At 47.3% G+C, this 24,506-nt stretch overlaps 1 protein-coding gene across 1 annotated transcript in view; it reads left to right on the plus strand.

Moving 5' to 3' along the window:
* The first annotated feature begins 3,707 nt into the window (after window positions 1-3,707).
* The window catches only part of COL6A1 (collagen type VI alpha 1 chain), a 73,116-nt gene continuing 52,317 nt past the window's right edge, over window positions 3,708-24,506 (plus strand). The window contains exons 1-9 of the mRNA XM_048500759.1: window positions 3,708-3,992; window positions 6,033-6,162; window positions 12,133-12,333; window positions 14,673-14,832; window positions 17,398-17,508; window positions 17,610-17,630; window positions 19,143-19,163; window positions 19,286-19,330; window positions 20,571-20,624. Coding sequence (XP_048356716.1) covers window positions 3,890-3,992; window positions 6,033-6,162; window positions 12,133-12,333; window positions 14,673-14,832; window positions 17,398-17,508; window positions 17,610-17,630; window positions 19,143-19,163; window positions 19,286-19,330; window positions 20,571-20,624 — 846 coding nt within the window. The 5' untranslated portion in view covers window positions 3,708-3,889. The remainder of the gene's footprint in view (window positions 3,993-6,032; window positions 6,163-12,132; window positions 12,334-14,672; window positions 14,833-17,397; window positions 17,509-17,609; window positions 17,631-19,142; window positions 19,164-19,285; window positions 19,331-20,570; window positions 20,625-24,506) is intronic.

The following is a 24,506-nucleotide window of genomic DNA, read 5'->3' on the forward strand; positions in this document are numbered from 1 at the left end:
GCTTTCCATTCCTACTATCAGATCCTCTGAAGATGCCAGCCACAGATGCAGGCGAAACGTCAGGAGAGAATGTATTGTCGAAGGCTTTCACGGCCGGAATCACTTGGGTGCTGTGTGGTTTCCGGGCTGTATGGCCGTGCTGCTAGAACACGGCCATACAGCCCGGAAACCACACAGCACCCAAGTCAGGAGAGAATGCTGCTAGAACACGGCCATACAGCCTGGAAACTTTACATATACTGTTTTATCAGCTTGATTATCATGCTATACCTCACTGGGGTACACTGAAGAGCTTGCAAAGGAATGAAGTCCTTTCTGCCAAACTAGAGGGTATCTTCTAGTCTTTAGCACCTTAGAAAGCTTTTGCCTGACATTACAAGAACTATTAAACTTGTTTTGGCAAAAGGTCAAAGGGTTGGCAGGCTATATGAAGAGTAGGCAGGCTAGCCAGCAGTGATACTTGGCTAAGGAAGGGAAAGAGGAGGAGGAGGAGGAGGAGGAGGAGGAGGAAACACTGAGGCAGAATACAGGTTTTTTCCTGATAAAGATCTAGACCCAGACCTTTTTAGCCAGCAGTGCTAGAGGGATATTGATTGCTGAAAATGAAAAATTTCCAATCTTAACACTTTACTGTTGTCGTTTCATGAGTACCTGGGATTTGTGATGTTTCATTCTGGGCACACATTTCTCTTGCTCGCTTTACCTGGCGAAACCTCCATTTTCTGTTCTGACACTTGTCTTGCCAGTCCCTTGGGAAGCAAAGCTGATGTTTATTGTTACATACCCAAATTCTATTGAATCAGGTACAATATCCTGTACTGGAATAATTCACCAATACATTCCTGTGAGAACTCCCTTATAACAACATAATACTGCACCATGTGCATCATGCAGTGCTCAGAACATTTTCCTGGGAGTGAGCCTTACTGAATTACTTTAAGTAGGATTCTGACTAGACCAGCTTAGAACATCCTCCACTTTAAAAAAGTTCTCATTGGTGGATTCCACACAGGGCAAATATAACAGGTCTACAGAGCAAGCAGTGGCGTAGTGGCGTAGTGGCAAATATAACAGGTCTACAGAGCAAGCAGTGGCGTAGTGGCGTAGTGGCAAATATAACAGGTCTACAGAGCAAGCAGTGGCGTAGTGGCGTAGTGGCAAATATAACAGGTCTACAGAGCAAGCAGTGGCGTAGTGGCGTAGTGGCAAATATAACAGGTCTACAGAGCAAGCAGTGGCGTAGTGGCGTAGTGGCAAATATAACAGGTCTACAGAGCAAGCAGTGGCGTAGTGGCGTAGTGGCAAATATAACAGGTCTACAGAGCAAGCAGTGGAGCAGTGGCGTAGTGGCTAAGAGCAGTGGCTAAGAGCAGGTGTACTCTGATCTGGAGGAACCGGGTTTGATTCCCAGCTCTGCCGCTTGAGTTGTGTATACTCCCACACAAGCCAGCTGGGTGATCTTGGCCTTGTCCAGGGGTAGGGAACCTGCGGCTCTCCAGATGTTCAGGAACTACAATTCCGATCAGCCTCTGTCAGCATGGCCAATCGGCCATGATTGTAGGGGCTGATGGGAATTGTAGTTCCTGAACATCTGGAGAGCCGCAGGTTCCCTACCCCTGGACTAGTCATAGCTTCTCGGAGCTCTCTCAGCCCCACCCACCTCACAGGGTGTTTGTTGTGAGGGGGAAGGGCAAGGAGATTGTAAGCCCCTTTGAGTCTCCTACAGAAGAGAAAGGGGGGATATAAATCCAAACTCTTCTTCTTACAAACCGTTGGAGACCAGGGAGGCTTTGCACAGGCCCCCATCCCCAAAACAAGTTTGCCCCATTTCATTTCTGTCAACCTGGGATTTTCAAAAATTGCTAAACAAGCAATTCTCTTGCAAAATCCCGGGCTGGAACCACTATTTCCCTCCCTTCCACTGCACTGTCCACTGTCAGGGAGAACCTTCCGGCCACAGAAATACTTTCCTTATTGCTCTGCTGTTGCAGGGAGGTTCCTTTTTCTTTTCTCTAATTTTGCGTGCTGCACCTGCGCAGCTACGCAGATGCAGCCGATCATATTGTGGGACAATCGCCATGGCTGTGGGCGGTTGCTTCTATAAGCCTGTGCAGTTACGCATGTGTTGCAGGAAATTTAAAGATCAGATCAGCAAGCCTTTATTGGCATAGACAACAGTACAACAATAATAAAAAACGGATTAAAAAGCATATACAATACAGGAAATAAATGTTAGGGCAGGAAATTTTTTAAAAAGAGAGGCGTCTCCAGGCAAAGATGTGAAAGCAACTCAGATTGTTTCCATGGGCTCCAATCGCTGCCTGCACGGCACGCAGGTGAACAGGAAAAAGGAAAATGGGTTCCTTTATAATGGCTGCAACCTGTTATACATTTGCTGAGCAGAACCCACCATTCTAAATTCTAGGCAGCCCTATCCATTCGCCCTCACTTGGGGCAACTCTTGAGATGGGACAATTGGGGGGGGGGGGTGTTGCATATATGAAAAAAACACTAATTTATTTCCATACCTGGGGATGAGCTGCCATATTAATGCAAGGTGGCAAATGGAACAATGCATTATTACATTTCATTATGTAATCCTAATGAACTTCCTCAGCAGTTCAGTTCCACAGAAAAATATACTTGCTTTAAAAAAAATGAGCCTTCTGTCTCTGTATGGGTTTGCATACATTTAATGTATTAACAAAAAACTGAAATTTCTGTTCCCGGGTGTTTTTACATGATAAGGGCCCCAGAAAGAGGCCTCTGCTGTTCATTTATAACATGAGAGTTCTATTTTCCCCAAAAGTTGGGGGAGAACAGGAGATGGAATGAAAAGCAGGAGTTTCTCTTCAGGTCGCTTGTCCTTTCCGAGTCCCTATCGATTTCTTGTAACCCCACAAACTGCATGTCCTACAGATCAGTGCGAGAGGATAGCCAGTTTCCTACAGGGCGTTATTTATTTTATTAAATTTTTATTAAATTTATAGGCCGCCTCATCCCCGAAGGGCTCGAGGCGGCTCCCAACACGGCTGTTTCCAACAGCAAATAATATAACATAAAAGTTAAACCATTGAAACTCAGCAGCAATTAATAAATGAATTAAAACAACCAGATTGTGTAAAACACAAATAGGCACGGGAGCCCGATCTAAGGCCAAAGAAGAAAGAAAAGGAAGAAGAAAGGTTATAAACCTTTGCGTTGTTAGGAATAATGTCAGTTTTTAGGCACTGTGAAACTATAACATGTGCATTTTTGTAATTTTGTTTCCTGCTCTGTTTTATATTACTTCTTAACGTCAATCAACTGGGGCTCCTTTTAATTATTCTACCGTCTGCCCAATGTTCGATATAAGAGCAAGAAACCTCATCCAGCGATGGACGGCTCATAAATGCAGGCACAATCTTGAATGCCAATAACAGCATCTGAATCATGTAGACACAATTGTTTCCCCCGGCTTTCTGAATGCTGAGGCGACTCTATAAGGTGTACAAACAGCGCCGTTCGAAGCTGGAAAGGGGACACTGGGCGCTACGGGAGGCTGCCTCTCGCTTGGACCCCAGACCCTCTCCAGTTGATAGACACGCAACTGGGCACAGGCCGAGGCTGCTTTGGCTGGGGCCGACCCGTTCCGTGAGTCACCACCTGGGGCTGCTGTTCAGCTGCAGCTGGACCCTGGGAGTTTCTGTTCCCTCCCTTCTGCACGAACGGCTTCAGCCTCCAGCTCCTCCTCAGCCTCTTCCCTTCTGCCTCTCCACTCTTCGCTAACTCAGGGAACAGAGAAGAAACTTCATCCAAATTGCCCGCCAGGCAAAGGGCTGCCCGGGGGGGTCACCTTAGCCCTTTGCTTTCCCTCCTCCCTGTGAATGGTCCTTCCAGCCTTTGCACCATGAAGCTATTCTATCTGTTCCTGCCTTTCCTGCTACAGAGCTGCTTTTTCTTGAGAAGGGTCCTCGCCCAACAGACTGAAATCTCCAGGAACTCTTTCCAAGGTAAGGTTGCATTCGCGTGTGGGTCTTCCAGATTCTCTTCAGTATCTTTTTTGGGGATGGGGTGACGGAGGATCCAAATTGGACAGGGCAAGGCGCTCGCCCTAATGTTTCCAAAGGCACGCTCCCGAAAGGAGACGGTCCGCATCATGTGGATTTTGTAGGGTCAGATGGCATTCTCTGCTTTGCACGTCTTTTAAAGCATTGCGGTTTCTACAATAACGCATTGACAGTGTTCTCAAAGACCTTTGGGCTTTGTTAGGTTGATGTAGGGATAGTTTGAAAGAACTAGCTTTTATTTCCCTTTTAGGCAGAGCAGTCTTGTGGACAGTGACTGAGAATAAGTGGGGTGCCGCTCTGAAGAAATTTCACTAGCAAATAGCTTTAAGTCTGCGATGAGTCACGGAGAGAGCGAACGTACTTGCCTTCTTGGATTCAAAATGTTCTGGCCGTATGCAGATGTTACCGTTTTCCACATTATTAAGGCAAAGGAAGCAGCGAGGGGATGTGCGTCCATTCTAGCGTAACCCTGACGTTTAGACCCTAAGAAACCATGTAGAAGAAGGCTTAGACATGCATTGACATTGCTCACATTTAGCTGTTTATATTGGAAAGTGCGTCCGGTGACAACATTTTGCCTCTGAATCCTTGCCCACAAACTGCCTGTCTAAAAGGAACGTTCTCTGGCAGAGTGTTTAGACTAAAGCGTGACGTTCTGTTGTCCTGTATATGGAGTGGAGTTGGGGGTGGTTTCGTGGCCTTGCCCCAGTATGCGGATATGTCAAAGGGCACTTCTGCCTAGAACAGTGGTGGCGAACCTTTGGCACTCCAGATGTTATGGACTACAATTCCCATCAGCCCCTGCCAGCATGGCCATCTGGAGTGCCAAAGGTTCACCACCACAGGCCTAGAAGCTCTCCACTGCCTACATGTACCCTCCGCTACATACAGATTCCAGATGCTCCAACTGTATCCTGTATTTTTTTAAATAGTATATGGATTATAGGTGTGTTCTGTCCTGAAAATGTGTGGAGGGGAAGGGCACAGACCTGGTGTCTCTACGCAGAATTACCATCCGGGCAGGGCATGCAACGAACGTAAATGAGATTCCTCCATAAGCGTTTTGGGATGTGTGCTAGCTCCTTTCATGATGAAGAGGATTACTTTTCCACTTGCCCTGTAGGACTTTGAGTTGTTCTCTTCTCCTCGAACAACAGAGTCCTCGTTGCGTGTCAAAATCTCCTGAAATGTTGCTAAATGTGACGTTGTGCGAGGAGGCAGAGAACAAGGCCCAAAGCCCTGCTAGAAATGAACAAGCGGCCAGGCAGATCTCAGAATCGCAGCCTGCGAACACCGCTCTCTCTAATGGGCTTCTTTCACAGATTTAGTAATAATATAGCACCTTTGCTGAATTGCCAACCTGCAGATAGGGCCTGGAATTATCTGCAGTCTCCAGAGATCAGAATTATCTGCAGTCTCCAGAGATCAAAATGGCCGCTTTGGTGGGTGGAGTCTATGTCATAATAGAGGTCCCTCCCTAAACTCTGCCTTCTCCAGGCCCCGCCCCCCAATCTCCAGAGATCTCCCAGCCCAGATTTGGCAATCCTACACCCTTGGGTGATCAAAGTGTATGACATCATTATCTTTACAACCCCCCAGTAAGGGAGGCCGCTTCTGTTGCTTGTATGAGGCCCCTTATGTCAGTGGTGGCGAACCTATGGCACTCCAGATGTTATGGACTACAAATCCCATCAGCCCCTGCCAGCATGGCCAATTGCCCATGCTGGCAGGGGCTGATGGGATTTGTAGTCCATAACATCTGGAGTGCCATAGGTTCGCCACCACGGCCTTATGAGATATGACAATGGCAAGATTCAGGCTTTGGCCTTCCTCCTTGTCAAATCTCTGACAGAACAGCCTTCTTTAGTTCTACCTTCCAGACACTGAGTTCAGCTTCATCAGGGTACCGTACAAGTTTTTGGAGGAATCCTGCGACAAGAGAACCATTCATTAAAAAAATTTCCTCTTTTTGATTTTGAACAGATTGCCCCGTGGATTTGTTTTTTGTCCTGGATACCTCTGAAAGTGTTGCCTTAAGGGAAAAGCCATTTGGAGCATTGGTCGACAAGATCACAGACTTCACCAACCTTTTCATTGATAGATTAACTGAGAGGTAATATTTGGTAATCGACACATTTGCTGCATTGGGCGCCAATGTATGAAACATCACCCAAATCTGGGAATGTCATGGTTTTTTGTTTCAAGAAATATTGATGGTATTCACACAACATCTGTTGCAATGTCTGCTGCCTGAATTTATAGATATCTGTTTTATATGTGTGTGTGATTTTTCCCAGTCGGTGCCCTAGATTTCGTAGGGGGTGTTCGGGACTCTAAGCTGCAGGTGGGGTGGCATGCTTCTCTAAACAGCCCGCCCTAAATGGTTACAAGTCACAAGATATCATTTTTGTTCTGCTGTTTTCTGTTCCCTGAAGTTGCTGTAAGGGGAAGGAATGTGGACTGTGTTTTAATTCACACACTTAGGACTGAACTGGGTACCTTTCTACAAACCCTGGGCTCTCTGTGTTTTACAATAGCTAGAAGCTGATGATGGAGCTGATGATGTTTTCCCAGTATGGAAATAAGTGGTGAGCAAAAGTCCATCTGCTAACTTTGAGAGTGTTTGGCTGCTCTTAAGAGCTATGAAACCAGAAAAGGCAGGTGGGAAGTTTAGCAAGTAACCATAAGGGATTGTGGGAGATTTGGGGGGGGGGGGGGCTGTATCCCACTTCCCATATTATTTCCTATTTTCTTCCCTCTTGCAGTCTCCATAGACCTCCCCTTTCCCTTTGTCCTTCATTTCTCCCTGCCACCCATCCACCAAACTACCTACCTTGATTTGCCCCTCCTCATCTGTAGGTTTTCCTCCTTCTACCTGGCATCCTTCCCTTTTTTTCTCTCCCACCCACCCAACTACCTTTTCTGTTCCCTTCATTTTCTCTTTCTTTCCCTTTTACCTGCTTCCTTGCCTCCCTCTACTTTTTGAGGGGCCCTGTCTCTCTTCCCTCTTTGCATTTAACTGACCAAACCTTGGAAGTCTCCGCAGTATTGTTGTGGTTGCCTAGCAACCCACAAAATGGCCACAGAGATCTCAGAACGTGGTCTCTCAAGATCTCAGTGGGTATTCATTTTTTTTAAAAGCTACAGACTTTGCTTCTGGAGGGGATTAATCCCCCAATTTTTAAATTTCAGATTTTTTTTGCAAACCGGGGGATTGCTTCAGGTTCTACAAAAATCCCTGCTGTCTGACCCATTGTGTGGATTTCAAAATTAGAGATAATATCACATACTGGGTATATTGTCGTACTATTTATTTATTCAGATCAGCGCTGCCTTGTTTCCACAGCACATGGCCAAAACATACTTCTAAATGTACATAAAATACCTCGTGTGTCTCGCACCAATTGTTCTGTAAGAATGATAAAAGATTCTAGGGTTGGCAACGTTTTTTCTTGGCCCAATTCCTGTGCTTCTGGAGCAGCTTAGAATGCAGAAATTTTGTTAAGTGAAACTTTTTTTGGCATGGTGGTAAGAAAAACTTTCTTGGCCATTTCTGGAGTTAAAACCAGGGAGTAAAAAAAGAAAAGAATCATCAGGTAGCATCTGTGCATTCGCTAGGCCCAGTCCAACAAAAATTAGCCCCGTGGACGCAGGCAATGAAAAAACCCACCTGTGAACATCTCGCTGCTAAAACCATGCAAGATTGCCATAAATTGGTCGTGGGGAAGCCGGGGCGCGCACCGGGAATTGCGCGCAGCAACCCTTGGACAAAGGTGAGTGGGGAAAGGGCCATTGTCTGCCTCCACAGGACTAATTTTCTTCGGACTGGGCCTGGAGTTTGCATAGATCAGGGGTAGGGAACCTGCGGCTCTCCAGATGTTCAGGAACTACAATTCCCATCAGCCCCTACCAGCATGGCCAATTGGCCATGCTGACAGAGGCTGATGGGAATTGTAGTTCCTGAACATCTGGAGAGCTGCAGGTTCCCTACCCCTGGCATAGATCCATGGTGGCGAACCTTTGGCACTCCAGATGTTATGGACTACAATTCCCATCAGCCCCTTCCAGCATGGCCAATTGGCCATGCTGGAAGGGGCTGATGGGAATTGTAGTCCATAACATCTGGAGTGCCAAAGGTTCGCCACCACTGGCATAGATGCTATGCAGGAATTGCCAGAGACGTAATATGGGGGCAGGTAATGTCAAACAACTTCTGAACGTCTCTTGACCTGAAAACCCTACCAGAGTTTCCATGTCAGCTGTGACTTGACGGCAAAGAAAAAATGGCCTTCAGGCAATCCCATCCACAACCCACTGTTTCTTGCCAAATAGGGCCAAATAGTAGGATGTTCTTATCTCTGTGTATGTGTTTGCATCATCTGTAGTGTCAGTGGATGTGAAAGAACACTAAAGCACTGTTCAGGTTGTATGTTTCACATATGGCCTGCACTGATCTGTTGATAATATATTGTGGGGCAGTTATGGTGCAGTGGTTGAGAGCAGATGGACTCTAATCTGGAGAACTGGGTTTGATTCCCCAATCCTCCATCAGAGTGGCAGACTCTTATCTGGTGAACTGCATTTGTTTTCCCCGTTTCCACATATGAAGCCTGCTGGGTGACCTCGGGCTAGTCACAGTTCTCTCAGAACTCTCTCAGTGCCCCCTGCCTCACAAGGTGTCTGTTGTGGGGAGAGGAAGAGGAAGACTTTGTAGGCCCCTTTGAGTCTCCTTACAGGGGAGTTTAAATCCAAACTCTTGTGGTATTTTTCTGATGTCCAAACAACCTTTTCAAACACCTTTTAAATTGGTGGAAGATGGGCCATGGTGAATAATTGAATATAACGTGCTGCCAGCCATATTTAGTAGTGTCGGGAGGTGCTTTATGCAGTAATCCTTGATGCAAACTTGTCCATTTTCCCATGCAAAGTTTTGGAGGGTATATTAACTCAGAGTGGAAGAGTTATCCTCTCATCCCAGGGATTCCCGCCTTCTCTTCTGCCTGCGTTCTGCTTTAACTGGAAGCAAATGCCCTAATATTAATTTCCCAAATGGCTGGGGATACTGAGAACATCAGGAAAAGGCAACAAACATTTCAGCTTGTTTTGTTTCAAATTCCTGCTTTCTTCCTCCTGAGTCAAATCTCTCATTAGATCTTTGAGATTCTCTCGCAGTCCCAACCAAACTGCATTGGCAGTAGCATTGCGACGGGCAGTGAAGGACAGTCTTCAGCCTGGGATCTGGCTGCTGCTCATGGCTCATGGCTGATGGGTGGGTCATCATGGGATGTCCCTTGGAAAAGCAGCAAAGTTAGGTTGTGTTTTTGTGCCTGTACGTTGGGCAGCCATCACTAGTGAGAGGCATTTCATCATCTTCTCCTCTACCCTTATTCTCTACAACAGCCAGGAACCTTTATTCCCCTTTCCTTTTGTGTTTGCCCAAAGGGCAAAGATTCACAGCTAGGAAGGCCTTGGCCAGGGGTCCCTAACCTTTTTTTTTTGAGCCTGTGGGCACATTTGGAATTTTAACACAGCATGGTGGACATAGCATAAGGTGACCAGATGGTCACTTTTGTAAACCGGACGCAGCACAAGATAAAAGCTGGCAGTAGCTGCATGCAGCCTTCTGGGCGCTCCCGTTTCCTGCCCTGTGACAGGGCGGGAAACCGGAGCACCCCAGAAGGCCGCGGCTCCCGGGCGTCACATGTGAGCTGCCGCGACTGTTCATGCCCAGAAGGCAGCGGCAGCCTTCCAAAATCGATCTTTGAAAAACCGCTGACGCGGGACAAATTGTTTTAAGGTGGGACTGTCCCGCCAAAAACGGGATGTCTGGTCAGCCTAACATCGCACCAAAATGGCTGCCGCAAGAGGCGGAGCCAGCCAGCTATGGGTTAGATCTAGTGGTTGTTTGCTACTAATGGAGAGGGTGGGACAGTTTTTGCCAATTTTTACCTTCCATTGCTGACACCAAGTATCCTCTCATGCTGTTCCTTAACCGCCTCTCCCTTCTCCAAAAGAGCACCATTTAGGGGAGTATTTTGGTCTGGTGTGGGATGGGAGAAGCGATTAAGTCCTGTCCCACTGACAAGAATCTCTTCCATCAGTGAAAATTACTGCTGGATCCAACCTTATGTCTCTGCTACTTATGTCTTTGCTAATCCGCTTTGGTAGCTGCTGAGGTATATTATTCGCAGTTTAAGGATACTGTTAAAGTGGCCAAAAATGCAGATGGGAAGGAGGTTCCTGCTCAAACAACCGAAAGAGACAAGGCGAGAAAAGGCCTTGGAGGAAGGCAGGAATTCTGAGTGTTTCAGTCTTGTGCTTGTTGGCAAAGGATGGGAGCTCATGTAGTTTCTCACAACTTTCATGAACAGCCAGACACTTCACAGGAGCCAAGGTTTGACTGAATTGCTTCCTTTTCAGAAAGTAATATGTGAGAGCAATGAGCCTCAAAGTCAGAACATAGTAGAGGTGACCCAGTGTGGTGTAGTGGTGAAGAGCAGGTGGATTCTAATGTGGAGAACCAGGTTTGATTCTCCACTCCTCCACTTGAATGGCAGAGGCTTATCTGGTGAACCAGACGTATTTCTGTACACCTACATTCCTGCTGGGTGACCTTGGGCTAGTCACAGTTCATTCAGAACTCTCTCAGCCCCACCTACCCTCACAAGGTGTCTGTTATGGGGAGAGGAAGGGAAAGGAGCTTGTAAGCCACCTTGAGTCTCCTCACATGAGAGAAAGGTGGGGTATAAATCCAAGCTCTTCTTCTTTTGATACCAAGGTTGGGGTTAGCCAGTGGCCAACTGGGGCATTTGCCCTGGGACCCACTCTGGAGGAACCATCCCAGCCCCAGTCCCCAAAGGATGGGGGATAGAACTGGAGCAGGCTCCTGCCACTATGGTTGCTTGCGGTCTCCATGTTTTGCGGCTTAGACCGCCAATTTGTGACGACAGCTGCTCACGCCCACGCTATCTGAGAGCCACTCACACACACTACCACCCCATCTGGGATTCAGGTAGCTGGCAATCATAAAGAAGAAAGCAACCAACAATACGTGTGTCCAGTATTTAAGTACTATAATAATGTAGATTTCATATCATGTGATTGCTGTCATCAGGTCCAGAGGTGGGATCCAGCAGGTTCTCACAGGTTCCCGAGAGTAGGTTACTAATTATTTGTGTGTCCCGAGAGAGGGTTACTAATTGGTGATTTTGCCACATGATTTTTGCCTTAGTTACGCCCTCCTCTCAGCAGTAGTGCGCAGAACTTGAAGCAGTCTAGCAGGAGGTGCACCGGCGTGTGTGGCAGCCTGTGCCTGCGTGCATTCGTTTCCGCCCAAGGACCGGCGCAGCGGCCGCCCTGCCACAGCCCCGGCCCAGGAATGCCATGCCCCAGAATGCCCAGCCATCACTCAAGCAGCCCCCCCGGGCCAGCCCCATTGGCGCTACACCACAGTTTGAATCCCACCACCATGGGAACCTGTTACTAAAATTTTTGGATCCCACCACTGGTCAGGTCACTGTGATATTGTGCAGCAAACACTTTGGAAGACTACTAGAAGGTTGCTGAGATCCTTTGAGGTCTCCTTTGAGGTTGCTAGCACAAGACGGGCAACTGGTGGGTGACTGCCATGGAGAGTTTTGCTGGCAATGTAATGACATCATAGGTGGCATAATGGAGTCAACTTCTAGTTTTGCCAGAAATGTTTTCACCATGTTGCCACCAGCAATGCTCTAGAATTCGGCCAGAACCATAGAGTTTTGACTAAACGGCTAGACTATTGCTGGCAATGCAATGACATTGCATCCAATTGTGCCATAGGTAACTAGATTGTGTCAGGAAGCCTGTAGAAACACCCATTACCACCACTGCCATTTTACTTCCCATTTTTCTCCTGCTACCCAGCTGAGTGGCAGCAGGAAGGACTAACCTGGTGGCAGCAGATCTCTCACCTGAAGCAAGAACCTATTGACCTTATCTCTCTTTCCTTTTTTGAAGAAGATAGTAGAGGCCTTTGGCTATATACTGTGGAAGATATTAGTGTACTAGAGGTGTCAAAGCTAAGGAAATGTTTCTCTTTCTACAGATATTATCGGTGTGACCGAAATCTGGTGTGGAACGCTGGTGCCCTGCATTACAGTGATGTGGTTGAGGTGATCAAAGGACTCACTCGTTTGCCTGATGGGCGGGAGGACCTGAAGAAACGAGTGTCTTCTGTGATTTCTATTGGGAAAGGGACCTACACGGACTGTGCCATCAAGAGAGGAATTGAAGAGCTCCTTATTGGGTGAGTGGGCTTTTCTTGTGCAGTTACTAGGGGGAGAGAAAAGTGAGTGAACACATTTCAATCTGGCTGTTGAAGGCAGTTGAAACAGAACATTTCTGGCTGACTGGGAGGAACATTCAGAATCATCTCCTCATGAGGCCCAAGTGAATGATAATATGTAGTAGTAGCACTACTACTAGTGGTGGTGGCACTACTAGTAATAATAATAGTAGTAGTAACATGATGATTTGACTTCTGGCCACAACCGTGCAGCAAGACCCTGTTCAGATTTCTTGCACAGAATTGTGCATGTGTCAAATGTTGTAAACCATTTGGGTTTAGATGGGTCTTCTAGTGGCCTGGATGAGGGCTTTGCTTTTCAAAGCTTCCTTCTCCCCCTTCTGGATGCAATTTCTCGGATGCGCAGATCTCAGGGAAACACAGCATTTCCTGTGTGAGCCATGCTGTATCCTGATGCCGGGATCCCAGCAATCCCAGATGGCCCCTGCACCTGCCAAGCAAACAGGTTTATTTAACCCATTTGTGTTGCCTGTGCAGACAGGACCAATGATGGAGCAGTTCTTCTGGGGAAATTAAATTTGATTTTTGTGGACTGGAGGATTCCTCCTTTTAACTCTAATTTCCAGGGCTTTGGACCGCGTGGGCTCAAAGGAAGGGCAAGAATTACCATGCTGAGAGTTAGTGTGGGATTAGGGCTAATTTCTCAAAGGAAAGGGCCCTATATTTTGTTCTTTACCTCAGGAAAAGAGATTGATGACTCTGAAATCTTCCTAAGTGCCTATTCATATATTTATTTGGATTATTTATAGTCCAATTGTCTCACTGGGACTCAAAGTGCACTGCACAGAATAAGTCAGTGCCATCCTTAATTATCATCAGCATAGCGGGACATCCTGTATATGTTCCAATAGCTTAGAAGTGGACCTTGGTGGTTCATTCTGCCTTCTTGGTTTGGGACGAACACAGCGGCCCTTTCCGCACGGGCCATAAACAGCACCCTGGGGCGCGCAAAACGCCGCACTCCAGGAGCTGTTTTGCACGGGCGCAGCTGCTCGCTTATCATCGCCCCGCGCCTCCGGAAAGTGGTGTGAAGCCGCCATTTTCTGACCTTGCTTCCCGAGCGAGGTTTACGGAAAATGGTGGCTCGAAGGTGCTATCCCTCCCCCCTGTGACCAGTCGACTTACCATCTCTGCGGCCATCAGGCGCGTCGCCAAGGCCTGGGAACACACACCCCTGCCCTGCGACGCCGGAGCGGTCGCGCAAGGCAGGAGGGGCGTGTCCCCAGGCCTTGGCGATGCACCGGACGGCTGCAGAGACGGTAGGTCGACCGGGCGACCGCACTCCGCAGCGCCATCTTCCCGGTAATTTCTGGGACCATTCATGCGAACGGTTCCAGGGGGGTTGGGTCGGCATTGTGTACTGACTAACCTCCCCCATCCTGGCCGTTTGGAAACGGCCAGCAATTCAAAAGACAAACCTTCTGGCAGGGGGTTTCCTATGACTCCACTGACTGGGGTCCATGTTGGGTTATTTCAGTTCTGTTTCTATACTCCTACACTCCAGCTGGGTGATTCCAGTTAGTTCAGAACCTGCAGCTCTCCAGATGTTCAGCACCCTATCAGTTTCTGTCAGCATGGCCAATTGGCCATGCTGGTAGGGGCTGATGGGAATTGTAGTTCCTGAACATCTGGAGAGCCGCAGGTTCCCTACCCCTGGGCTAGTCACAGTTCTTCAGAATTCTCTCAACCCCACCTACCTCACAAGGTGTCTGTTGTGGGGAGAGGAAGGGAAAGGAGCTTTTAAGGCATGATGGCTTAAAATTCTTTCACCTTGCCAAGATGGAGTCTGTGCCTGCTCTGCTCATGTCTTCCTGAATGCCAGCATTCATTCCAAGGTAACAGTGGTCAGTCACGTTTCCACATATTTTAAAGAACTACCCTGTTTCCCCAAATATAAGACATCCCCCAAAAATAAGACGTAGTAGAGGTTTTGCTGAAGTGCGAAATAAAAGGCATCCCCCGAAAGTAAGACGTAGCAAAGTTTTTGTTTGGAAGCATGCCCGACGAACAGAACACAGAAAAATAAGACATCCCCTGAAAATAAGACATAGCGCATCTTTGGGAGCAAAAATTAATATAAGACACTGTCTTATTTTCAGGGAAACATGGTAGTATTGGCAACATTGCGTTGTTGCACAGGACATGTCAACTTTGAGGAACCTTGAGAAATGAACAGCGACGGTGGGATCCACGGCACAATTGTTTTGGGTGTATGAGTGTGAGATTCTTAACAGAGGCAGTGTTGATTGTTTATCACTGACTGGTTTGACTGTTTCCAGGGGATCACATCAGAAGGAAAATAAATATCTGGTTGTGGTGACAGACGGACATCCATGGGATGGCTACAAAGAGCCCTGTGGAGGACTGGAAGATGCTGTCAATGAAGCCAAACACCTGGGGATCAAAGTGTTCTCTATTGCCATCTCTCCAAATCATCTGGTATGATGCGTGGGTGTCCTTAGAACGACTGCTGCCCATAAGCAAAGTCAGAGCAGAAAAAGGATGTTTACTTAGCTGATCCAATAGATCACAGGTGTCAAACTCGTGGGCTGCGAGTTTGACACCTATGCAGTAGATCGTCCTCCACTTAGTGTCCTATGAACTGAGAGAAGACATCTCCCATCTAAATTTTGAAGTGTAATCTTGCTTGAGGCTCTGCAGATCCTCCACTGAGATTCTCGAAACACAATGATGCCAGACTGATAGGCTGATTGAAATGTGGGATACGCCTTGTTCCAAACAGGACAAGTGCAGCAGTGGCGTAGGAGGTTAAGAGCTCGTATATCTAATCTGGAGGAACCGGGTTTGATTCTCAGCTCTGCCGCCTGAGCTGTGGAGGCTTATCTGGGGAATTCAGATTAGCCTGTGCACTCCCACACACGCCAGCTGGGTGACCTTGGGCTAGTCACAGCTTCTCGGAGCTCTCTCAGCCCCACTCCCCTCACAGGGTGTTTGTTGTGAGGGGGGAAGGGCAAGGAGCCCCTTTGAGTTTCCTGCAGGAGAGAAAGGGGGGATATAAATCCAAACTCTTCTTCTTCTTCTACAAGTGCAAATAATAAGCATAAGCATAAGCATTTTATTGTCATTGTGCACGCACAACGAAATTTACAGCAGCAGTCCTCGATGCACACAATTTCAGACTCATACATCATCCTCACTTTCCCCTTCCTCCACCCATCCCTACACTATTAACAATAAATATGTTAACAATAAATTAACTATTAACAATAAATATGTTAATAGAAATATGTTCTATTGTTCTATTAACAATAAATATGTTAATAGAAATATGTGCATACAAGGACTGTAAGGGAGAGAGACGAACACCCTGCTACAAAATGCTTGCCAGGCTGTTTTAAGTTTCAGAGTTTGAAATATCTTCAGGGGAAGTTATTCATAGAGCTATGGAGCAGCCACAAACACCAGCTATTGCAATGCGGAAGCAATTTTTGCCCGCAGGAGTCAATCTGTATTTCTTGAATGTATGTTTACGAATTAAGCCAACATACCGTCAAAAGAATCTAGCAGTATTAGAAACATATGAAACTGCCCTACACTGAGTCACGCCATTGGGGGTCTATCAAGGCCACAATTGTCTACTCAGAGTAGGAGCAGCTCTTTCAGTTGTCGTATGGAGGTCTTTCAGATGGCCCACCACCTTTTCAACTGGACACGCCGGGGATTGAACTGGGCACCTTCCGCATGCAAGGCCAATGCTTTGCTCCTGAGCCCATGGCCTTACTGCCTACCGTTGTGGTGCCTGGAGGTCTCTCAGCATTACAGCTGTTCTCTAGGCTACAGGGATCAGTTCCCCTGGAGAGAATGTCTGCTTTGGGGGATGGACTCTATGGCCGTGGTGGCGAACCTTTGGCACTCCAGATGTTATGGACTACAATTCCCATCAGCCCCTGCCAGCATGGCCAATTGGCGATGCTGGTAGGGGCTGATGGGAATTGTAGTCCATAACATCTGGAGTGCCAAAGGTTCGCCACCACTGCTCTATGGTATTGTACCCTACTGAGGTCCCTCTCACCTCTTCAAACACTCCCCTTCCACGAATTGACCTACCTTGAGTTGGCAACTCTATGTTCATCTGGTTGTTTCTGGTTTTCTGGGCTGTGTGGCCATGACCTGTGTGGCCGTTGCCTATGTACATCATTTGCAGGAGCTAAAATCACATTCTGGAGCTGCTGCTACCAACAGCAATCCATAGTACGGTGTATTGCAGTCATCTAATAAAGCACAACCTTTTGTAGATCTGGTTCTAGAACAGTGGTTCTCAACCTTCCTAATGCCGCGACCCTTTAATACAGTCCCTCATGTTGTGGTGACCCCCCAACCATAAAATTACTTTTGTTGCTACTTCATAACTGTAATTCTGCTACTGTTATGAATCGTAATGTAAACATCTGATGTGCAGGATGTATTTTCTCGTATGTGGGCGCATCTGCATGGATATGTGTTTTCCAATGGTCTTAGGCGACCCCTGTGAAAGGGTCGTTCGACCCCCAAAGGGGGTCCCACAGGTTGAGAACCGCTGATCTAGAAGAACACATGAGAGTGATGACAATTTAAAAAAAGGTTTCAGTCACCACTAGCAGCCTGATTAGCACATGCTTGTCAATGCTCAGAAGCTAAGCAGCAGTGGCGTAGGAGGTTAAGAGCTCGTGTATCTAATCTGGAGGAACCAGGTTTGATTCTCCGCTCTGCCGCCTGAGCTGTGGAGGCTTATCTGGGGGATTCAGATTAGCCTGTACACTCCCACACACGCCAGCTGGGTGACCTTGGGCTAGTCACAGCTTCTCGGAGCTCTCTCAGCCCCACCTACCTCGCAGGGTGTTTGTTGTGAGGGAGGAAGGGCAAGGAGATTGTAAGCCCCTTTGAGTCTCCTGCAGGAGAGAAAGGGGGGATATAAATCCAAACTCCTCCTCCTCCTCCTCCTCCTCTTCTTCTTCTTCTTCATCATCATCATCATGTTGTGACTCTCTGCTCAATTTCCCCCAGGAATCCAGGCTGAGTATCATCGCCACAGACCACACTTTCCGGCGGAACTTTACAGCTACCGCACCTCAGCGTGATCTTGAGAAAACAATCGACACCATCACTGATATGATCGTGAGTCTTTCCGTCTCTGCTTCTTGTCTGCCTGATGCGATTTCAAGGCTATCTTGTTAATTTCCACCTCACCATTTGATTTCTTTTGTTATTTATTTCAGACGGAGAACGTGGAGCACCAGGTACGTTTTTCCCACTGTTTTGCAACTGGGGAATCCTTTCTGCCTGGGACTATGTCTTAGGCGGGAGCCACCAGGGGGGACCTGGGGAGCCACTAGAATTACAGCTCATCACCAGGCGACAGAGATCAGTTCCCCTGGGAAAAAATGGATGCTTTGGAGGGTGGACACCGTGGCCCCATGCCTCCACTGAGGTCACTGTCCTCTCCAGGCTCCACCCCCCATCGCCAACCTGGCTCTGGTAACCTTCCCCACTTCATCCTTCACTGATGGCAAGGGAGGATCTGGCAAGCCTAGTATAATTATCTATTTATGTCCTAGTCAGTAGCAGATTGGGGGGGCGGGGGGGCGAGCACCATTTTAAGGCATCACGTGGGGGGTGCCAATGAGTCTGCCCCCCACCCCCGGCCACTGCTTCTACCCAAAAAAACCTTTTGGTAGGTACCTTTAAAATTCAGAGGGTTGCTGATGGGTTGTGATGGCAGCTGCCAGCTACTTCCCTGCCCTCTCCAGCCCTCAGGAGGGGCACAAAGTGAAGAAACAACAAGTGAGGGAGGTGAGTTTTGGGCACTGGCCAATCCCTGGCCTGCCACTCATGTTGGCCAGGCCCTCCCTGGTCGGGTGGTGGGCTGCTCTGTGGCTACTTCTCTCCACTTGCCGGCTTTTCTTTCCCTTTCCCGGGTGGAGCACTCTGATTAGAGTGTAAATAAAGCTTTATTCAGGAAGTAATATACTGGATAGTGAAGAGAAGAAACAGAGATAGGGTCCTAACTACATCACCAGCTGATAGACAAGTCAAATGTTGAACTTCCAAGATGGAGGAGGACATTGCTCTAAGGATAGCAGTCTGGGGACAGTTAAGGATTCTTAACAGAAGAAAAGGTGCTGACTTCACTGTTTTATCTAACTGCCCGCTTGCTGCTCTCTGCATTGTCTTCTTCTCTTCTTGGTACACCAGATATTGGTTGTTCCACCAACCAGCAGAAGAGATTGCAATGCCATTCCGAGGTTACTTTGGGCCGTTTCGTGGCAGACATTTGCCAGAAGCCCTGGTAGATCAGTGTGGAAGGTTTATAAGAGGAAAGTCAGTAGCAGTGATTGAATTGTACATATAGTAAGGTAGATAATTATACATATTGACATAATTTTTGCACACTGTGTAGGGAAAAATACAGTGTGTGAATAAGATTTTTGTATTCAGGTGGAAATGACATTAAAAGGTAGATTAGTCTCAACAGTACAACTTTTTTTAAAATTCATCAGCATTTGAGGGCCTATCTTGACAGTGCAGTGTTGCTAGGTGTTTTGTCGCAGTTTCAAGGTGCTCACATTAATGTTCAAGTAGATCAAGAAACCACTTTTCTAGTTTGCTATCTGTGGATGCAAGATATGTGACGTGTCTCTCACCCTCTTTCACCTGATGGCAGCAAACCCTGAGGTAACTTTCCATGTTTGTTCTGTGAAACCTGCCCTCTGTTTCCGCTAATTGTGCCATTTTTTTTTCTTTGTTGACAGTGCTGTTCCTTTGAATGCCAGGTGAGCACAATTGCGGTTGATTCCTCATTTAAAATACCTTTATAATATTCGAGCTAAATAAATTGGAATCAGTAGGGGTCACAGTTCTCAGTATTAACTGCTACCTGTTTGTTTTATTCTAGCCTGCCCGAGGTCCCCCGGGACCCCTTGGAGATGCAGGTTATGAGGTAAGTTTTTCAGCCAAACTGCCATTTCTGCAAAGCTAATCTAGGGCTGCGGTTGGATTCGATCAAACGCTGTTTTGGCACTCTTTTCGTATGGCTCGAACTGAAAGATAGTTTGTATCTGTGAAGGTGCATACATTCTTCTGACTTTTTAAAGGTGATTGCTTAAAACTGCCTTCAGAAAATGGCGCGGAGCAGGAAGTTCAAGGAGCAGGGGAGGGTTGAAAACCCTGCAAATAGATCGCCCAGCAAGTGAAGCCATTTTGAAAACATTTCTACCGAAGAATCCTTTAAAAGGAGATTCTCTGAAAATGTGTGGGGGCTGGAAATAAAATGTCTTCAAAACCAAAGTGGGGGAAAACAATGCGGAATTCCATGGAGGAAATGTTTTATTTCCTACCTCAAAACACTTTAAAAGGATTGTGCGGAAAGGGCCCTTGGCTTACAGCGCTTTTAATGGAGAATTTTCATAGTGGGCATATCATGCAACGAAGCAGCATTATAAGAATTCAAATGCGATTGAAGGAAATTGGGCACTGTTTAAGGAGCAAGCCTTTATTGGCATAGACAGCAGTACAACAATAATAAAAACAGATTAAAAAGCATATACAATACAGGGTATACATGTTAGGACGAAGGAAATCTACTGGCATTTAGTAATTTCCAGGAGAAAGTCTGCCACTATCATACAGAGAGAAGGATCAGGGTTGTCCAACAAGTAGTGTAATCTAATTAAATCAGGGAGATCGGGTAAATGTAAAGGAGTGAGATTCACATACTTGGATCTGATTTCCTTGAATCTGAGACAATGAAGTAATTGGTGGGCCAGAGATTCAACTGAGCCATCGTTACATGGGCACAATCTTTTAGCCTTTTCTTGCTTATTAAATGTGCCATGTAACAAGGCAGAAGGCACAACATTAAACCTGGCGAGCATTATGGCTCTCCTTTGAACAGGGTTTATTAAGCAATACAGGTAGTATGCCAAGTGGCCCCGTTCATATTTTGGGCACTGTTTTTGTCAAGCTGCACTGCTCAGTTTTGGGCCTATTTCGCTTCTGATTCTAATTCTTGGCAAGTATGTGGGTGTGCCACCTTTTTTGCTGGCTTGAGGGGTACCACACTCTTTTCAAATCCCAGAATGTCTTTGTTCTGCATGAAAGTCAGTAGGCAGCAGAGGCCCTGACCTGAATAACCTAGAATTGAAAGGATATCATAACGTCCACCGTTGTTTTGTTTCCAGGGAGAAAGAGGGAAGCCGGGTCTGCCTGGTGAAAAAGGAGACGCTGGAGACCCTGTAAGTAAGAACATTTGTTTGACTTTGCACGGGGAAATAGTCGGTTAACGGGATCCCTTATTTAGGGAAATGGGTTTAATTATTATTTTGCACTCTCCACTCACTGCCATGGTGGTTCCCTCCTTTTAGGAGAGGCAATTCAGGACTGATTCTGCAAACAGAGGGCCTTTCCCCACTTACCTTAAGCCCTGTGCTACTTGAGGAGAGTTGCGCGGGGTCCCCCAGCACTCCCCATGACAGGGGTGGCGACAGCGCAGCCGCCCCGACGCTGCCGCTGTCGCGCCCCCTCAGCGCGCGGCATCCCAGGCGCTCTTGCAAAGGGGGGACGCCCAGGCGCACGCCTGGGATGCCTCGCGCTGAGAGCAGCGCGCGGCAAAGGGGGGATCAGGGTGAGTGGGGAAACACCCCTATTTGCTATGGGGAGCGTCATAGAAAATATGAAGGGGAGACTATGTAAATATGGCTTGGATCCCATGACAGCTGGCCTATCTCTGATACTCTGGTATTAATCCTCCAAGCGTCCCATATGCTTAACTGTGTGCAGGTCCGAAGTGTGGCAGAATAACCTTTGCAACGTAACATTTGCCACGGCATAAATGCGAACTGATCCCCCATCCATCCCCCGTTGCCCTTTATCAATTCATATGTTTGCTTACATTTTGCAAACTTGATTTAAACACAGCACCTGGGAATGTCCATTCTTTTCAGTGCGACAATATTACAATATGTGACACTTTCATAGCGATGAAATTCCCACTCTTGGACAATTGCTAGAAGTTCTGTGTTATGGTCACCCCTTATAGCTGGCCATCCTAGCTGTTGTTCACTGTTTCCTAAAAGCCATTTATTGACGTCTGCAAGGGTGATCCACAAACAAACGTTTATGTCTAGATGTTCACCTGGGCACCCTGGCATTGGCTGAGCCGATCTTTTAATGAGAATGGGGATGGATGTCTCTGTCTTAGGCTGAGGATTGTAGTGAAGCGCGAGTGATGTATGTTTAGAGCTGGATCAAGGGTGAGCAGCGCCGTTGCCCAATTGTGAACATGTTGCCTAATAAACCAGTTTAGTAGCCCGATCTCATCAGAGCTCAGAAGCTGAGCAGGGTCAGCCTTGGTTAATACTCGGATGAGAGATCAGGGTTCCTATGCAGAGGCAGGCAATGGCAAACCACCTCTGCTCATCTCTTGTCTTGAAAATCCCACAGGTGTTCATAGACTCAATTGCACCTTCATAGTTGACTTTATGTTATACACACACCTGCACTATGGCAAGTAGATGAGAATGGAGTGTGGGGGGTATCTTTCCGGGGATTACTAAACACACTAGAAATATTCTAGGTGGAAGGTCCCAGACCAATAATCAATAAGCAGACTCTAGATGCAGAATCAGTAGTCTTTATTGAGTAGGCAGCAGGTACCCAAAGTCAGGAAGCCAGTTCTGAAAGAGCTGGCTTCTACACTCATATTAATTCCTCCTTTTTGCTCCCTCGGGTCCCCCCTCCCAGTCTTCCAGAGAATGTGTGAAAGAGAGGTGTGAAAGGTGCCCGGAGACCAAAAACCCTCCTGGTGCCCCCCCCCCGCAGAGCCCCGCTAACTAGTGAGTAAGCGCCACAGCACTTACTCGCAAGTCGCATGCGCAGCGCCTCTACCTCTCACTCACTCTTTTCTTTTCCCACAGGTTCTGAGGCTCGGCTTCAGGGAAGCTGCCACTTGGGCAGCCTGTCTCTATGATTTCTTAAAAGGCAATGCTCCAAAGATTGCCCTTTTAAGAAAGTCATAGAGACAGGCTACCTGAGCGGCAGCTTCCCTGAAGCCGAGCCTCAGAGCCTGCAGGGAAAGTAAAGAGTGAGTGAGGGGGCCAGCTGGCCAGCGGGTGGCAGCGGGCGGCAGCAGCAGTAGTGGCGGGGGGGGGCAAGAGCCTGCTGGGCACCCTACAGGGTGGCCCCATGTCTCCATAGGCGGTACGCCTCTGGGACAGAGAATGCCTCTTGCCAGGCTGACCCCACCAACTCTGGTATTTCCTTCTTCCCCCCAGGGTGCCAGCAAGGTCAGCCTAGTTATCTACCTATGTGAGTTGAAGGACAGATCAAACAGAAGAAAGGTCCATTAACATATCACAGGTTCGATTACGCTGAAGGACATAGATCAAGCTCCATCCACAGCGGAAACCATGCTCTTTGCCCCAGGTGTCATTCTCAGCACCTCTTTCCCCCTCCGTGTTTGATGCCAGGAGGAGGCAGGCGCCCTCCTGACCTTAGGTTGGAGTGATATTCTTAAGAAGCATTGTGTAAAGCATAGGTGTCAAACTCGCGGCCCTCCAGATGTTATGGACTACACTTCCCATGCTGGCAGGGGATGATGGGAACTGAAGTCCATAACATCTGAAGGGCCGCGAGTTTGACACCTGTGGTGTAAAGGAAAGCAGAAATACAATGCATGTATAGCCGGTTCCAAAGCTGGCCATTGCAGAAATCCATGATCCTGTGAATCGCATGTTTAAACAGTGAATGACTGTAGTGATGACTCAGGCTTTTCAACAGAGCTTTTATCCTTAAGCCTTCCTTAATTTTATTTTTAATGCCCTTGAGCAGTTTTCCTGGGAAGCCCCACAGTCACTCATCAGGCCCTAAATACAGGACACTTAATGGCATGTATGACAACCACGGGCCAAGAACTGCAGCCTGCAGGATTCATAAATAGATATTTCTTTGGCCATCATTCCAGTTTCCTTCTCCGCCTGACCTAGCATGGCATGAAGTTGTTTTTTGGGCTGGTAAACAGTGTTGGTAGTAAGGAACAAATCTTCAGCTCCAGTTAGATGGGAGGTTCCTGAATAGCATCTCTCTCTATAAATGGTTTCTCTTGTTTCAAAACCTCGTCATGCAAAAGTTTAAAGAAGGAAAGGGAGCCGCACTTGACCACACAGGATTCCTCTGACTCACCGTTCCCTCCAGTTCCTTTCTTTGACTGCATTTTGGAATCTGCCGCTTTCCAAGCATAAACGAGGCCGTGTTCTTTGGGTGTGTTCATGATCAAATTTGCCGAAGGGTGGAGTAAATGTAATTTTCCCTCCTTGCTTTAAAAAAAGCCTAGGTCCTTTTATATGCCCCCCCCCACTGCCATCCACAAATAGCCTGTTATACACCTTGTTTGTCTTCAGTTTGGAAGCCCAGAAAACAAGGACATAGGTAAGGGGGGGGGGTTTCTCGGGTTCAAACCCCCTCCCCATTACACGTCCAATGCTCCGCCCCATTTGTGTTTTTTTAATATTTTAAGTGTTTTTTTGGTTTGTGGCCTACAGGGGGTGCAGTGTTTAGGCTAGTAGCACCATAATTTCAGGGATTTGTTGGGAGACTCTCCTGATAATACCGTCCAGGTTTGGTAAGGTTTGGTTCAGGGGGTCCAAAGTTATGGACTCCCAAAGGGGGTGCCCCATCCCCTATTGTTTCCAATAGGAGCTAATAGAAGATGGGGGCTACACTTTTGAGGGTCCATAACTTTCGACCCCCTGAACCAAACTTCACCAAACCTGGGTGGTATCATCAAGAGAGTCGCCTGAAAATACCCTGAAATTTTGGTGCTGCTAGCTTAACAATTGCACCCCTGACAGCAGGCACCCCTTCAAAAAAAATTTCCCCAGATTCTCCTTTTAAATCCACCCCCTTCGGCATGGATTTAAAGGGAGAATCTGAAGTCCCCAGTTTCAACATTGAAAGTGATGCTGTTTCAGGGTGGAGGATAATCCACCCCAAAACAGCATCACTTTCAATGCTGTTTTAACTGGGGACCCCCAGATTCTCCCTTTAAGATGGATTTAAAAGGAGAATCTGGGCTCTCTAGTTTAAACACCATTGAAAGTGATGCTGTTTGGGGGTGGATT

This window comes from Sphaerodactylus townsendi, linkage group LG01 (genome assembly GCF_021028975.2).
Source record: "Sphaerodactylus townsendi isolate TG3544 linkage group LG01, MPM_Stown_v2.3, whole genome shotgun sequence".
Taxonomy (NCBI): domain Eukaryota; kingdom Metazoa; phylum Chordata; class Lepidosauria; order Squamata; family Sphaerodactylidae; genus Sphaerodactylus; species Sphaerodactylus townsendi.